The sequence below is a fragment of the Psittacula echo genome (assembly GCF_963264785.1).
Source record: "Psittacula echo genome assembly, chromosome: 26".
Taxonomy (NCBI): Eukaryota; Metazoa; Chordata; class Aves; order Psittaciformes; family Psittacidae; genus Psittacula; species Psittacula echo.
Window position 1 is genome coordinate 1,390,898 of NC_137761.1, and position 16,825 is coordinate 1,407,722.

At 49.7% G+C, this 16,825-nt stretch overlaps 1 protein-coding gene across 5 annotated transcripts; it reads left to right on the forward strand.

Annotated features, from left to right (window-relative positions):
• The first annotated feature begins 1,285 nt into the window (after positions 1-1,285).
• Positions 1,286-16,129, forward strand: GABPB2 (GA binding protein transcription factor subunit beta 2). Of its 5 annotated transcripts, none has more exons than XM_080634998.1 (10): positions 1,286-1,422; positions 2,955-3,017; positions 3,949-4,088; positions 5,318-5,485; positions 5,638-5,832; positions 6,483-6,633; positions 9,206-9,319; positions 10,635-10,820; positions 12,264-12,397; positions 14,795-16,129. In XM_080634998.1, the coding sequence occupies exons 3-10, from the start codon at positions 3,975-3,977 to the stop codon at positions 14,912-14,914; spliced, it is 1,182 nt and encodes a 393-aa protein (XP_080491124.1). In that variant the 5' UTR covers positions 1,286-1,422; positions 2,955-3,017; positions 3,949-3,974; the 3' UTR covers positions 14,915-16,129. The 5 variants fall into 5 exon arrangements, with proteins under 5 accessions (XP_080491124.1, XP_080491126.1, XP_080491122.1 ...); XM_080635000.1 differs by having other exon boundaries at positions 14,762-14,926; XM_080634996.1 differs by having other exon boundaries at positions 13,201-14,889.
• Positions 16,130-16,825: the final 696 nt, after the last annotated feature.

Sequence of the window (16,825 nt, forward strand, 5' to 3'; positions counted from 1 at the left end):
TGCACATAACTGACATCCATCCACATGATGTGCATATACATAAATGACATCCATCCACATAACTGGCATCCATACACGACATTCATATACATAACTGGCATCCATACACATAGATATCCATGCACATAACTGACATCCATGCACATGACATCCATATACATAAATGGTACCCATGCACATAAATGACATCCACACACAACATCCATATACATAACTGACATCCATGCACATAACTGGCATCCATTCACATAGATATCCACGCACATAACTGACATCCGTACACATAGATATCCATGCACATAGATATCCATACACATAACTGACATCCATACAGTTTCCATAGGACAACTGGAGAAGATTCTGGACCAAAAAGCACCTTTACTTGCTTATTCGCCCCCTTTTTTCCCCCCTTGTTACTATTGAAAGGGGAAGCACGATCAGATTATGACAAAAGAATGAGGTGAAGGCATTGCACCCACTGAAGTGTGCTCATGTTCCAGCAGGAACCCACCAGGCTTACTGCAGGGCAGCTGAATGGATGCAGACTTTGTTCCCAAGGCAGTTAAATGGAGGTACCTAGATTTACTCATGACAGATAATGAAGGAGGAACCACACACATGCTTACTCGTGGTGTGATGAGTTCCTTCTGTAGCCCGAGGAGAAAAGCAGAGGGTTAAATGGCAGCTGACAAGCAAAGCCAGTAGGAAAAAAACAAACTCATTTTTGGCTTCAAAGATGGAAACTCATCCAAACCTTATTCCTTTGCCAAGAGCAGAAGCCCTGGATGCTGTGGCACAAGATACTTTAAGAGCATTAAGGGCATTACTTAAACTTCACCTTTTCCAAACCCCGTTAAAAGTCCCAGATGATCCCTACAAAGGAAGAGCCCCGAGAGCTTCCACTTGGCTCAAAACAAGCACTGCGAGTGTCAGGGGAGAACCTACCACAGGGAGTGAGGGCTCCGCACCCTGCATGGAGCCCGATCCTGGGCAGGAGAGCACTCCCAGGAGACGGAGAGGCACAAACGACTTTTTATATATATGTGTGTACATATATATATATATATATATATAAACACAAACATACCTAAAAGCTTAACGAAGCACAAAACAACCACCCCACAACGCGATTCCGCCGCCCTTTTGTACTTGGCGCCTAAACGCCTCTGCCGGAACTAACTGCAGTGCCGCATCACTGAGCTCGTTGCCTCTCAGCAACACTGAGCTCTTCCTGCGCTCCTTCCGCTATAGAAAATACTCCCCTTTTAGGGCTCCGCCGTTGCTCGCCGCACTCCTCCCGGTCTGGGAGTGCGCTGGAAAAAAGGAGAACTTCCCTAAGCCCGCCCCGTGCCCTCTGTGAGAGGGAGGGAAGGTGCAATCCGCCCCCATTCCCGCTGACGGCGGAGGACTCTTTTGGCACCGGTAAAGTATCCTTCCGCTCCCACTTTGCTTCCGCATCGGCCATTTTGTGTGGCCGCGGCGGGAGGGGCGGGAACAGCCGAACAGGGGAAGGGGGGGAAGCGAAGGGGGCGGTGCGGCGCGGCGCGAACAGCCGCGTGCCTGGGGGGGCCCGAGCCGCTGAGTGAGTGGGACCGGGGGGGGTGAAGGGAGACCCCCCCATGGGAAGGGGTTTGGGGGGGACCCGCTGTGAGGGTCGGTCCTGGGGGGCAAAGGAGGGGGGGCCCTGTGAGGGAGCAGCGCCCGAGCCGGTCTGGAGGCGATGGGAACGGGCTGTGCCCCACGCACACCGCGGGGAGGGTGTTTTGGGGTCCCGTGTGGGAGCGGCGGGGGGAGCCGAGGGGTCCTGGTACGGGAAGGGGGGGTCCCGGGCCCATAGCGGGGAGCCGGGGGACGGGGAAGGGGCTCCTGTGGGGAGGAGGGATCGGGAGCTGGTGGGGGGCTTGGGCCGGGTTGGCAGCGCCAGCCCCACAGCGGGCACAGGGGCCTGGGGGCTCTGAGGTGAAGGGCAGCGAGGGAGGATGCAGGAGGGTGTCGGTGAGTCCGGAACGCTGCAAATAACTTAAACCAGGCCTTAAATGCTCCCTGGAAGCATCCGGAGCGCAGGAATGCGGGGCCCGCGAGCCATAACCGGCAAAGGGTCACTTAAACAGGAGGAGCGAGCCCGGGTTTCTGTTCATGGCCCCGCGCCTTTCTGCCCCAAACACACCCGGGCTGGTGAACTCCAGCCCCACAAGTGCATAAGCGTGCATCAGAGGTGACTGCAGGGTAAACTGCTCCGGGCTCCTGGCTTGCAAGCCTTGGGTGTTGTGTGTGATCGCTGCACGCTTGGAAAGGCAAGAAGCCCGAATGAGGAAGTGAGGTGGTTGTGGAGGGAGGTGTTGGTACGGGCAGTGCCTCCTGATGGGGCTCAGCGGTGAGGTTTGCTCTTTGGCTTTACTGCAAAGGGCTTGTGCTGTTGGTACCCGCTTCTCTTGAGCACCGAGGATGGGGTGGGATGGTTTTGTTGGAAGAAATAGAGAAGAAATGGAGCTGGTTCAGAGAACAGGAATTGAAGGAGAAAGAAATGAGTTGAAGGCCTCGGTGCTGCTGGGATCGCTGTTACACTGCTTGGCGCCGGGCCCGTTTGCATTGGCATTCATTTGCTGTCCATGAGTTAATGGTGAGGCTTTAAAGTCAGTCTTTGAGTGGCCTGGCATACACCAGTGTAACCCCATCACTGAGAGCTGCTGCAGTTCCCCGTCGCCATGCTCATGTTTTAGATAGCGTGCAATAAACAGGCACTGTAGTGTGGTACAGCAAGCACAGCTTCTGCGTTCTGTTCCTTGGGCGGCCTTGAACAAATCCCTGCAGTTACCAAGGTTTGCTTTATCCTTTCCAAGGGTAGCTCCCCCAAGCGTAGTTGTTAGTGCTGGGGTCAGAGAGAGTGGCTTGGGGATTCAGTCACGTTCTTGAAGCACTTTAAAACTCATATAGATGTGTGCTTGCTCTTACAGGTCCTGCTCTTGGAACTGGATCCACATGGGCCAGTCTTTGTGTCCATGCAAGGTGCTGTTGAGGTAAGCAGGATTGTTTGCAGGAGCTCTGGTGGCTCGTGATGCCTGGCCCGTTTGCTGGCCCTGCCTTCTCTGGAAGGGCACAGAACTGAACAACAGGATGAATAGTAATATATAATTGCTATAAATACTTATAAAGTATAATTATTTATAATATAATTACTTATTTTAAAGGTTAATGTAGCTATATAAATATTTATAATATAATTATTTATTTTAAAAATATTAATTCATATAAATATTAATGAGGTGATCCTGCCCCTCTACTGTGCTCTGGTGAGACCTCCCTTGCAGCACGGTGTGCAGTTCTGGTGTCCTCAACATCAAAAGGACATGGAACTGTTGGAACAAGTCCAGAGGAGGCCACGAGGATGATCAGGGGCTGGAGCACCTCCTGTATGGAGCCAGCCTGAGAGCATTGGGGCTGTTCAGCCTGGAGAAGAGAAGCTGCGTGGAGACCTCAGAGCAGCTTCCAGTGTCTGAAGGGGGCTACAAGGATGCTGGGGATGGACTCTTCATCAGGGACTGTAGTGACAGGACAAGGGGTAACGGGTTCAAACTGAAACAGGGGAAGTTTAGATTGGATCTAAGGCAGAAATTCTTTACTGTGAGGGTGCTGAGGCACTGGAATGGGTTGCCCAGGGAAGCTGTGAATGCTCCATCCCTGGCGGTGTTCAAGGCCAGGTTGGATGAGGCCTTGGATGGCACGGTTGAGTGTGAGGTGTCCCTGCCCATGGCAGGGGGTTGGAACTGGTCCTTTCCAACCCTGACTATTCTATGATTCTATATTTATGCCCATTTATTGATAGTTTTGGGCCTGATTCTGGGCGGGATGGTGGCGTGTCCAGATGGGCCGTGGTTGTACAGCACTTCTAAAGTACGTGTCTGTGCCTCACTGCATTTTGTGTTTTCCCTTTTCTTGCTTTGAAAGCAGCTTCCAGCAAATACTTGTTCCCATGTATGAAGATGTCCTTGGTGGACCTGGGGAAGAGGCTGCTCGAGGCAGCTCGCAAAGGCGAAGATGACGAAGTGAGGAAGCTGATGGCGAGCGGCGCTCCCTTTACCACCGACTGGGTCTGTCACTGCAATGGGTGCTGGGGTTCTGTGCAGAACGGGTTGTGTGCGTGCTCTTTAGGGCTGAACCAAAGGGTACAAGCAGTCAAACCCGAGTGGAGGTTGGCAGTTGATGTGCGCCTGGATTTCTGTGGCAGAGCAGATGCCAGATAAAGCACTTTAGAAACTAAGACCTGTTGTGTAAAGATTGATCTGTGCCTAATGCACAAGAGCACAGTCACAAGGACCATGTTGTCCCAGACAGCAATATAGGGTTTGATGTAGGGTTTGGTGTATAGGGTTTGATGCTTTAAGAAGCGCAGTTCCCAGCAGCTGAGATAAATGATGAGTCAAATCAAATGAGAAGAAGTGTTAAACCTCTCAGGAATAAGAAGTTCTTCTAAAAATGCTTTATTTAAGTGTTTAAACTCTCGGTCAAGAAACTCATCTTTGGTTTGTGGGGTTTGTTTTGTTTCCATAAAAACCCAAAACTCCAAAACCAAAGCAGCCCATCCTGGGTTGGAAAGGAATTAAGAGGTTTAATGAAAATGAAGAATAATAGTTGGATAAACAGGGGACAAGCCCATATGAAGAAGCCATCAGTAGCCATTTTCCATCTCTAATCCTTGTCATTTCCTAACTTACTGCTCTGCTCGTGCTTTGTGAGATGAAGGAATTAACCAGGCCAAGAGGGAGCAGAGTTGGAAGTTGTGAATGCTCCATCCCTGGCAGTGTTCAAGGCCAGGTTGGACAGAGCCTTGGGTGCCATGGTTTAGTGTGAGGTGTCCCTGCCCATGGCAGGAGGGTTGGAACTGGATGATCTTAAGGTCCTTTCCAACTCTGAATATTCTATATATTATGAATATATTCTATATATGGAACATATATATATTCCAACTCTAACTATTCTGTGATTCTTGTAATACTGCCCTTTTCTCAACAGTGGGGAAATGATCTCACAATATGGAAATGGCAGAGTTCTGCTGTGGTTGGAGAAGGAAGCTTAGTGATAAAAGGATGGTGCAGCAGAGAAAGTAAAAGTGTGTCTGATCTTCAAATTATCAGATAACAGTTCCTAAAAAGCTTAACGCTTGTCAGGAAAACTATGGGATGTGCAACCCCCTATTTAGAAGTGGAGGGGAAAAGGTTCAGGTCATTTCTTCTGGCGACTTTGTCGTTTTGATTACTGCCGGACACACGTGGTGATTTCTGTGCGACACAGCAATAACTGATTCTGAATTCACACGCAGCTCGGGACGTCCCCTCTGCACCTCGCTGCCCAGTACGGCCACTACTCAACAGCAGAAGTTCTTCTTCGAGCTGGTGTTAGCAGAGATGCCCGAACAAAAGTGGACCGGACGCCACTGCATGTGGCTGCGGCCGACGGGCACACTCAGATCGTAGAACTGCTCATTAAGGTAAGTGTTGGCAATGAGGTCTGACTTCAAGGCTGGTCTAAATTACCTTTGGAGTTAAGTGTTGATGCCCTTGTTTAAATGCTAGTGCAGGCACTACCTTTAAGGCATGAAGAGGAGACAGCATGCTGACAAGTAATGCTGCTTTCTTGCAGAATGGGGCTGATGTAAACGCCAAAGACATGCTGAAAATGACTGCTTTGCACTGGGCAACAGAGCACGACCACCGCGACATCGTAGAGCTGCTGCTCAGGCACGGAGCTGATGTCCATGCTTTCAGCAAGTTTGATAAATCAGCTTTTGATATTGCTTTGGACAAGAACAATCCAGAGACTCTGGTAATGCTACAGGTAGGTTGAGGAGGGAGACTTGTTGGTAATTCTCTGACCCCCAGCTGTGTCTGTGATAGAGTGATCCTATTGTGTTTGATGGGATCGTTTGTCATCAACTCCTGCATGCCTCTAGGAGTCAGTGAGTGATAGGGTTTTGTTTCCATGCATCTTATAGAATCATAGAATGGTTTGGGTTGGAAAGCACCTTAAGATCATCCAGTTCCAACCCCCTGCCATGGGCAGGGACACCTCACACTAAACCATGGCACCCAAGGCTCTGTCCAACCTGGCCTTGAACACCGCCAGGGATGGAGCATTCACAACCTCCCTGGGCAACCCATTCCAGTGCCTCAGCACCCTCACAGTAAAGAATTTCTGCCTTAGATCCAATCTAAACTTCCCCTGTTTCAGTTTGAACCCATCACCCCTTGTCCTGTCACTACAGTCCCTAATGAAGAGTCCATTCCCAGCATCCCTATAGCCCCTCTTCAGGTACTTGTGTGCTTGTAGTGTAAGTTGCCAAGTTTAGGGGGAGTTTTGTCACAGCTTTTGCACTGGTGTCCCTGACATGCTGCAGAGAGAAATGATCTGCCTCTAAAGTGTTGCAGGGATGCTAAATACCAGAGAAAGCCTGACAAAGGTGTACCTGAGCCCACTCTCTTTCCTAGGAAGCAATGCAGAACCAGGTAAACACTCATCCAGAGAGAACGAACCCCATCAGCAACACTGTGACTCTCACCTCACCATTTCTTCTTACGCCAGGGGAGGTTCTTGATCTCACTGGTCTCGTCTGTTCAGCAAGTGCCAAAACAACCTCAGGTAAGGTTTCATGGGACCTCCAGTGGGAAAGCCTTGAGAGAAATTCCTCCCTCTGCGCACCAGTAGAGGGCAGATGGTCCTTTAGTAGAGGAAAAGTGAAAAGCGGCCAAACACACCCAGCTCCTGCTTCCTGCCTCCCAGTGGTTTTGCACTGGGAGGTAACAAAGCTGATTTCCAGCTGCTGTAAGTAAAGGTGGTTCCACTGTGAGTGGCAGAGCTCTGCTGAGCTCAGCTGTGGGTCTGCCCCCAGTCTGTTACAAGCAACAGAGCTTGAGACATCGGATTTGGCCGATTGCAACACAGGGAAAATGAGGATTGTTGCCTGTGCCAAATCTTGGGCACTGTGGAGCAATTGGGGAACGTTTGCTTTTTTCTTTAGTGCCTACAGGAGTTGAGTGAATGTTTTGCTATATGTAAATGTTGAGTAAGGAAATTGCACAACAAGCCGGTCTGTTGGGTATGTCCATTACTCCCTATTTCTTCTCTCCCACGTGTTAGATGGAAATATTTAGGCTCCTCATTGCTCTGTGAGCCTTATTTTGGTGGGGAAGAACACTTCAAAGGCTGAGTGCTGCATTCTTTTTGTGTAATTTTGCAATTTTCATTGTAACTCTTACAGTGATTTTTCTGTATTTGGGGAAATTGTTTTCTTTTCAGTCTCAAGGAGGCTACTAAATACAAGTTTTGTGAAGTTATTTGGCCTCATCCTGCAAACACTTCTGCATGTGAGTAATTCTTTGGTTAGTGAGAGTGTTCACATGCGTGAATGTTTGCTTGTTAGCTAGAGAGTGCTTTTAACACCCTGGATCCTGATGTTGTGCAGTCCCACCCAGACCTCTCTGCCTGGCCACAGAGACTTCAGCAACACTCCCGACCTGCTCCCAGAGCTTTCAGGGCTGCTTGCAGCTTTGAAGCACTGACAAACCCTAATGTAGAAGGGAAACATTAACCCAAAGTGTTCCTCTAGCACGTGTGAAGGAAATGCAGTGTGACTGGTGCACAGCATCTTCGGTTTGTGGGATAAGGATATTCCACAAACTCAAAGGCGCATAAAACTTGGGAGTTTCGTACCCCAGCTGATGCTCTTGCCATGATCAGGATCACTGTGGCTGCAGATGGATCAGGCTGTGCCTGGAAGCCAGGTAGGAGTCAGAGGCCCTGCCGATTTACAGCTTAAACACATTCACTGCCTCTTGAGACCTCCTGGTGCAAATGCATCCCTTTAGTTGGAATAATTCTTTTCTATGTCCCTTATCCCTCTGATGTGGAAATCAATCCTATCTGCTGCCTGCCTTGGTTTCACTGGGCTGAGCTGGTGGTGGCTGTGAGTCCCTTGAATCCAGCCACAGTGGGCAGCGCTGCAGATGAGCTCTTGGAGCTGGCCTTGCAAATCCCCAGCTCTCATTTCTCCTTGTGTATCCTGCAATGTAATCACCTCTCCCAGTACCCAAGACAACAGTGGCTTATTGTCCACATGTGACTGGACTGAACTACCCTGGGTTTTTCCCCCCCCCACAACACTTCCAGCACCAGTAATAGGCAGTCAGCTTGAAAATAGCCAGTGTCTCCTGCTCTAAGAGGTATCTTTAGCTGGTCTGAAGAAATGTGGTTCCAAACTGCTGCAAGCAGCCACTAGGCCTGTGCCCACAGCCTTTTGAAAGTATCATTCTTGGAATATAAGTCCCTTGATAACCCCGATAAAGTCAGGAGCTGGTGAGAAAGAAAGACAATAGGTTGCAAGGGTTAAGGCAGGGGAACTTTGTATGAACTTCCCTTTGTGTGCTTATAATCTATTTATCTGCACTGGCAATGAGGTACAGGATCTCTGGTTTGTTTTGTTTTAAGAGGAATTGTGGGTTGGATGCACTGAGTTTGCGCCCGTTTAGTTAATTTCCTGTTCCAATTCTTACTAAGTCTGCCTTTGAATAGGAGTTACTATGGTCAATTGGAGGAAGAAACATTGTTTTTTGGAACTGAGAGGGCTTGTTTATCTCATTCAAATCAACACCCCTTTGCAGTAACCGTGGTCTTTCCGTTACTGAATCTGAGAGGGGAGGAAGAAAGTACCTGCATGCTCAGCCCATTGAAACCCAGCAATATGTGCAGCCAGCGCCTGCGTCTGACCAAAACGCCCTGTAACCGACTGCTGCTAAAATGTTTGGCCCACAAAGTACTGCTGAAGAGACAGTGGAGGCTTTCCCAATTGAGGAGGAACATGGGCGCTGGAATCTATTCACGATACCCAATGAGTTTAATATATCCTTTGGGGTTTGTAGTTGAAAGTTGCAGTACAACAGAGCCAATTCCTTACATGCGTAGCGACTGCCGTAAAGTATTCAGAGTGGGTCCAGTCTGTTCCAAAGGAATAACCAAGCCCTTGTTACAGTCAGTAGCAGGAGAGGCACCTCATAAGAAGCTGTCTGTAGCACTCCCCTTTTCCCATGGACCACTGGGACGAAGCCTAGGAGATGCTTCAGAGCTGGTGCCTTGGTCTCTAGAAGACCGAATGGTTGCAGTCTGCTTTCTTCACACTGAGCTATGGCACGTCCTGACAATCCCATTTCCCAAGCAGGTGATTCCCATGGCTCTACGGTGCAGTTTGCCAACTCAACCACCTCCGTGCTTGCCACGCTCGCAGCCCTCGCTGAGGTGTCAGCACCGCTTTGCAGCTCAGACAGCGACACAGGTAGGGGAAACCACTTCGGTGCCCTTCAGGTTTGTGTAGGCAGTATCCTGGGAGGAAATGGAAGACGTGCAAGTGATTTTTGCCTTGTTTTCAGGGTAAAGAGAAGATGACAATAAATATTTGTGAAGCAATGAGTTAATTTGGGGCTTTCTTTGGTTGTTTCATCCCAGTTGGAATATCATTAAAAACCCAGCAACTGTTACCAATAGAAGTAACTTCATTTTTATTAGCTGGCATGTGGGACCCTGATGTCACGGTACATTGCTCTTGACAGGTTGTAACAGTTATAGATATTAAAAACAACAACAAGAAAGCACCACAAACCAGCATGGGTTTACTTGAATGTGTAAATGTAGATAAATATTGATTTAGAAGGAATGGGCTGAAATGGCTTCTGGCCCAGTCTCATAAACTGTTGGTTGTCAGCAAATGGTCTGAGTCTCCTGAAGTTCTGGTGACTTTTTCTTAGGGAAAGGTTTGGTTTTGTGTGGGGGTTTTGTTTTATGATCTTTTATGTTTGTAGAGTGTCATGTTTGACCTTTAACGTCAGATTTAGGAATCGGATCGTGTCTATATAATCCTTTAACCTTAACATTCACTTCTTTTCCCCAAAGCCAAGTGTTTTTCTTAGTCTCTAGAGAGGGGCAATTTCCCTTTAAGCTGCTGGTGCCACCACTGTTCCTTGACCTGTGGTGCTTGAGTGTTTTCCTCTCTTAGGGCGTCTGCGTAGCCGGTTGGATCCCGTTTCCTGTGCTTGCAGCTCACCCTGAGAGCAGGATGCAGCCCAGGCTTTGCAGTCCTGATTACTTGTGCGAGCCATAAGTCACACAGAAAGGGTGCCAGGAAGCTGACCCTCTCTGCAGTCATCCAGCCAAGCTAAATAGCCTCCTCATGGCTGCTTTGGCCCTGCTGGTGTGGATGGGGCTCTTGAGGCAGGTTTTGCCTGTGGTTTGTCTTCATTAGAGCTGGGGGAAGGGTCACGGAAGGAAGCTTCCCAGAGCCAGGTCTGTTTAACAGCTGCCTCCAGCTGCAGGCTTTTTAATTGACCTAACATGCTGCTGTGCTAGTACTCATTATGTTAACACCACAACATGCTGGTTTTGCTCTAGAACGCTTATTTTGCCTAAGGTGTAGCAGGTTTTCTTTTCTTTCCCCTCTCAGCTTTGCTGTATGTCCAGATTGTTTTCCATAAGCAGGCGTCCCACGAGCCTTGAGCTGCAAGCTTGAGCTTTTCCGCCAGACCTCAGTTTGTATTCAAGGAAGAGAGAAGGAAACCCTGACTTTTTTCCTCTTTTTTGGCACTTAATTTCCCAAGATAAGACAGAGGACCTGGGGGAAGGAAATCCTGTCGATTCGGCCATACAAGAAGTGGTTGGCAGCGGAGGGCAGCGCGTCATCGCCATTGTATCAGACAGCATTTCCCTGGGCAGCCTGCAGACAGCCCTCCCCAGCAGTGGCCTTGGCCAGCCCTTCATCCTAAGCATGCAGGACGGACAGCAAGGTAAGGAGCTGAGCTGGAAAGGCAGCGCTGAGGAGTCCCTTTAGAAGGGGTAATAAAGTTACTGCTGCCCGTGAGCCCTGTGGAGCCTCGGAGGGCTGGTGGTGGCTGGAGGGATGTGGCTTGTCAGCACTGTGGTGCAACAGGTCTGTGCCTCACTGCTGGGCTCCAGAGGGGTTAAAAATGTCTGCGTGACTGCCATTAGCAGCAGAGCTTGCGTGAGACCTCTTTGTAGCTTCATACACGCTGCCAGACTTTAATATTCCAGTCCTTGCATTAAACCCAAACAACTTCAGTAGAACACTGCAGGAGAGGTGCAGAGTTAGCCACTGTCTCTCCAGCAGCCAGCCAAGGACAATTCCTTTATCTTATGGCAGACTTCCCAGTATGGGAGTAAATCAGTCTGCAGATGAAACAGCAACCTGTTGCCTTTAGCAATCACTCCATTGTTCTTGTAGAACTTCATGTTAGGCCCTTAATATCAGCTTAAGTACACCTTTTCCCCCCCCCAACGCTGGTCATAGAGCAATATAATCTCTCAGTTTTACGAGGCAAATGTAAATAGTGTTTAGTAAAGCAGGGCAGAGACCTGGGGTGCTCATAGAGTGAATTTTTGTTTCCTCAAGGGATGGAATTCCTCAGCCTTGACTACTACTGACAATTCTTTTAGCATGTCCTAGGGATGCTCAATGATTTGGACTAACACTGGTGCAGCAAAAGAGGATTAGGAAGCAGAGCAGCTCTCCCGGAAGGTGCATACAGTGCTGCAATGCAAGATGGGTTACAGCGGTTCTCTATGGACTTCAGGAGGGAAGAGCAGTTTTCTAAAGCTGTTGATTATTCAGAATCAGTGGCCAAATCCAACAAGGAATTCCTGGCTTGTAACCCATTCTAGGGCTAGGGAAGAAAAAGGGAGAACTGTTCAGCGCTGCCTTCAGTAGCTCACGGTGATGCCTTTCTCCTCCTTGGCTGGATGAATTCTTGCTATTGGTTTCCCAAGGTGAACCCCCAATGTTTGCAGATTGAACATGTGGAGTATTTGTGCCTCTTGCATGCTCTTAAAGCGGATTCAGAGCTTAGCCATGGGACTGTGTACTGGGAATTTTTAAGGAGAGCTTTCTATTCCTCTTGCTGAGCCTGTCTCAGCCTATTAATTGCATTACTGAGGCACCAGAATGATTGTTTTTACCTCACATATCTTTTAAGATGCAAATATTTGCCTATGGATTCTGTCAGCCCCGTTGCAGTGAAATATTTGGGTATTTCAGAGGCCTGAATGAAGGAAACTGGAAACCCAGTCCAGGGTTCCTCTCCTTTCCAGGAAGACGTTCCTGGTCCACAGGTCTCTTTCTCTCCCCAGACCCATGCTGATGCACTTACTTCAGGGAAGCAGCTGTGCAAGAGCCTGTCTCGCACTCGATGACTTGTCCCCTTTTAATTCTGCAGTGTTAACTGTACCTGCTGGTCAGGTTGCAGAAGAGGCTGCTCTCGAAGACAGAGATTATGCAGAAGAGGAGGACCAGCCGGTGGCCAAGAAGCAGAAAGTGGAACAAAACGCCTATGACTTGGGAGAAGACAAGGTAGAGATTCCTACTCCTAACTTTGATTGCTGTCGTCTCCTGTGTGTTCCAATGCTGGGCTTCTGCTCTGCCGGAGCCATCTCAGAATAGAAAGGAGCTATATCCTGCTCAGCTGAGCCCAGCTCTGGAGCAAGCTCTGCCCAGAGGTTCCCTGCTCTGCCTGCACACAGGCCTGTGTTAGCAATGAACATGCAAGTGGTCGAGGGGAGCGATTCTCAGTGAAGCACGGGTAGGAGGCGAAGAGCCAGCTGAGCCCCTTGTCTCCCCTTTGCCTGTGCTGAAGCCGTGGCTCAGTTTCTTAGATGAATTGTGGTCATTTCCTGAGATGATTTAGGGTTTCCTGTAGAAGCCCTGCCCATGGACTGGGTATAAACCAGGCCTCAGCTCTTCACAAAGCAGCAGGAATGGCTCTCCCATCACTCTGTTGGGAGGAGGAACATTTTCCTCAATTGCCTCTCAACTTCTCAGCCCTAATAGCTCTTTACTTTTCTTACGTCTTGGTTACACCTCCTTCCAACCTTTGAAATTCATCACGGTGAGAGCATGGGTAACTTCCCAGCCCACCTCCCCACACACTGTGCTGACAACGAGCAACCAGTTTGTGCCTTCCCAAGTCCCAGTTGCCTCTGGTAACCAGTGATGAGCAAGCCAGTTGACTGGAGCTTGACCCAAGACTGTTTCTAGTGCTGCCTTGGAGCAGTTTGCTTTCCTAACTCAAGCTGCTGGAGCGCTCGCACACCCCATTTCCTTCGTGTCATAGGCTGGGCCTCCATCGTGGCCTTTCTCAACTTTGTGTTCCGTAGGACAGCGTTGAAAGGGAAGTGCTCCAGCAGCAGCTGCAAGAGGCAAACTGGAAGGCTCAGGAATATCGCAGCCAGCTCCTAAAGAAGGAGCAGGAGGCCAAGGAGTACAGGCTGAGGCTGGCAGCCATGGGCAGGCAGCAGCCCAGGCTGCCGGAGCAGGCAGTGCTCGAACAGGTCACCCAGGCTGAGCCACTTGTGGTAACTGCGGAAGGCATCAAGGAATCCGTGTTGTCCATGCTGGGAACAGATCAGACGACTGATAGTGCTGTGGAAACCGCAACCTCCTAATCCTGGGGGTTGTGAAGGAAGATCACGGAGGGGGGGTTTTGTTGGCAGCCGCTGTTGAGTGCAGGGGGCTGTTGGCAAAGCCACGTCATCGCCAGGGGCAGGAGCGTCTCCAGCCACTTGCAACACAACTCTGCTTTCAGCACGGTGCCAAAGGTGCTTTTAAAGCTTCACCTAGAGAAACTGGAAGCTTTTTAAGAACATTTTAACCGGCGAGTGACCTGACAGCTTACTTTGTGATGTCAATACCTGCATTGTTGGGGAGGGGGAAGGAAACACCTCCTTGCCAAAGCAGCTGGTATTAGCTCTCAGCTGCCTGGAAATCAGAGCGCTGAAAACAGGCTTTCTGGAGTAATCCAAGGCGTTCACTCCCTTCTGTGAAGTCGAGTGACCAGATCTGGACCTTCAGTAAAAGTGGTCTCTAAGGGTGTTGCTTTAAAAACCTTTCAGAGGTGTGGGATTTCCTCTTTTAGCCAGAAAGGGAGTGAATTCCATGTTGTTTTTCTTCCAAACCCATGAATCTCAGCTTTTTGATTGAGACAACCTTGAGTGCAAGAGGAAAGGCAGGGGTGAATGCCTGTCAAACGGAGCATCTCGTGCTGTCAGGGAATGCGATGCTTCCCCCTTTTTCTTTCAGGAACAGTTTAGGGGAGTTCTGCCAAACCCCTGCACAGCCTGAAGGGATCACCAGAAAGATGCCTCCTGCATTTTAGGGTATTCGTCAGATGTTCTGTTTGACACTGACTGATGATGTATGCAAACCTCTGCACACAGTGGCTGCCGCACACAGCTTGGGTGAGGAGCCGGCTCTGGAGATGCTCTTTGCAGACCTGTTTAATGCAGGGAGCAATTTTGTCCTGCGGACTGTGGGCTTCAAAAGCCGGGAACGGATCAGAAGGGCCCAGGGTAATCCCGTGGAGCTGATGGATGCTTATCCAGTGAAGTTTAGGAAAACACCACAGACAAATGCAGGCTGGAAAGAATCCCATGACACAAACTGGGCCGTCAGTCACAGGAAGGATCTAAGGGTGAAGAGGGGCTTGTAGCACGAGGCCATGGCGCTGCCTGCTCTGGAAGTGGCTTCTTGCAAGATAAAACCCCTCGCTCTTCTGGCCCCTCATTTACTGCTTTGGGGTTGATTTTTAGGGGGTTTTGTTCCATTTTTGGGACCACTGCCAGGATTCAAGGAAATACTTTGTTTTCCCAGTCCTTGCGTTGCATTTTTCCCTGTTATTTCCAAGTGCGTTGGGCTAAGAGTGGTTTTCTCTTGGTTCAGGTACTGCCTTTGTTAATGTTTCTTTGCCAGTAGATCAGTCCATATCCTGATGATGGAGATGTAGCACGGACTAAGGAGCTCATAAAGGCTCTGAAGGAATTCCATCACGGCTCTGAAGGAATTACCCCACAAGGAAACTGCTTTTCATCCTAAACCAGTCTGTTCGTGGCAGTTGGGCCTGAAGGGAAGGCAGGATCTGCCAGAATCCCCTCTTCAGCAACGTGTCATCCTCAGGCTCACCAGCGAGCGGTAGGGGACGAGGGTTTCTGACCATGTTGCCGTAAAGGCTTTGTGAGACTGGAGGGTTTGGGGAATCCAAGTGCATTTATTTATAACCAGGGTAGCTCTATTTATAAACAAGACTTTTTTATCTCTTTTCCAAAAGATGTTTTGAAGAAGGCTTTAATAATAATTTTTTATGAATGAGTGCTTGGAGATACTTTGGGTTCCTGGTTACTGATCCCATCACCAGGTCCTTGCTCACCTCTAACATAGAATCAGTCATAGAATCATAGAATAGTCAGGGTTGGAAAGGACCTTAAGATCATCTAGTTCCAACCCTCCTGCCATGGGCAGGGATACCCCACACTAAACCATGGCACCCAAGGCCTCATCCAACCTGGCCTTGAACACCGCCAAGGATGGAGCATGCAGTAGGTTAGCTTGTTCCCCACAACATTTGGGTCTGTTTGAACTGAAAATCTGCCTCGGAGGGTTCATGTTGGTATTAAAGTAAATCCAGGCAGATTCTTCCAACCCTGGAAGCGTTTCTGGATGCAAAGGGACACTGTCAGCTTTGGCTTTTACCTTTTGCCTGAAGTTTGTGCTTAGTGCTGATAAATATGAAGAGCTCAGCAGCTGTGTATAAGCCCTGCGTTTGTATGCAGTGTGTATGGAGATGCACATAAGCACTGCACTGTGCCTTCCACTGCCCTGCAATTCTCAGTGATTTCCATCCTTCTGAAAAGGGCCAGTTTTGCCAAAAAGTCCCTTCATCTGAGAAAGAGCCTTGCTCTTCAGAGGAGGAGGAGAGAAAAACCCAACCCAACCCCAACAGAAAACCCCAGTGGCACTTCCAGTAACGGGATCGTGTTTATAGAGGTGGGACAGCTAAAGCTGACAGTGTTCCTACCGCTTCTCCTTGCTGGGGGGAACCACACTTTTGGTTCGTGTTTGGTACCAGTAGCACACAGGTTCTGAACAAAGATGAGGAGAATCTGTTCTCCACCCAGCGCTGAGAAAGCATTTCACCCTGGCTGTGTCCTCTGCTCCTCCGCAGAAAGGAGTTGGGGCTTTTTAAGCCAAGCCCAGCAGTTTTGGGGTTAGGTGCTTGGTCAGCCAGGGCTGCTGTGAGTGGGTAAACAGCCTCCCACCAGAGTGCGGGCCACATTCTGCTGAGTCAGGGGTTTTCTGGCCCACGCCTCCTCCATCTTCGTGCTGTGAGCACAGGGTTTGAGGAGGTTAAAGGCTAAAAACTCCCTTGGCTCTCAAAGGCAGCTGTTACTGAGGCAAAGCAGCCCAGCTGCCCTCTGCCCACACATCCAGCCCAGCCTCCTCTCTGCTGCAAGCCTGGCATTGCATCCCCTGCGAGCTTGCATGCTTCTGCGGGTGGGAGAATCCCAGCGCATGTCCTGGGGATGGTGATGCAGGAGTCGTGCTCTTCAGATGCGTGCAAGTTGGTTCTCCTTGGTGGAGGAGGTGGCGTGGTGCTGACTGAACCGGTTTGGGTTTGATCAGACATGTATGGAATCACGGAGTGGTTTGGGTTGGGAGGCAGCTTAAAGCTCACCCAGCTCCATGGGCAGGGACCCCTTCCACTGGAGCAGGATGCTCCAAGCCCCTGTGTCCAACCTGGCCTTGAGCACTGCCAGGGATGGGGCAGCCACAGCTTCTCTGGGCACCCTGTGCCAGCGCCTCAGCACCCTCACAGGGAAGAGCTTCTGCCTAAGAGCTCAGCTCAGTCTCCCCTCGGGCAGGTTAAAGCCATCCCCCTTGTCCAAAGCCCCTCTCCAGGTCTGTCAGCCCCTTTAGGTACTGGAAGGTCTCCCCTGAGCATTTCCCTCT

Coding starts and splice junctions, on each gene's coding strand:
- GABPB2 (XM_080634996.1), top strand. CDS start 3,975: ATGAAGATGTCCTTGGTGGACCTGGGGAAGAGGCTGCTCGAGGCAGCT. Junction 5,833..6,482: donor AGACTCTGGTAATGCTACAG/GTAGGTTGAGGA, acceptor TCTCTTTCCTAG/GAAGCAATGCAGAACCAGGT. Junction 12,398..13,200: donor ATGACTTGGGAGAAGACAAG/GTAGAGATTCCT, acceptor TGTGTTCCGTAG/GACAGCGTTGAAAGGGAAGT.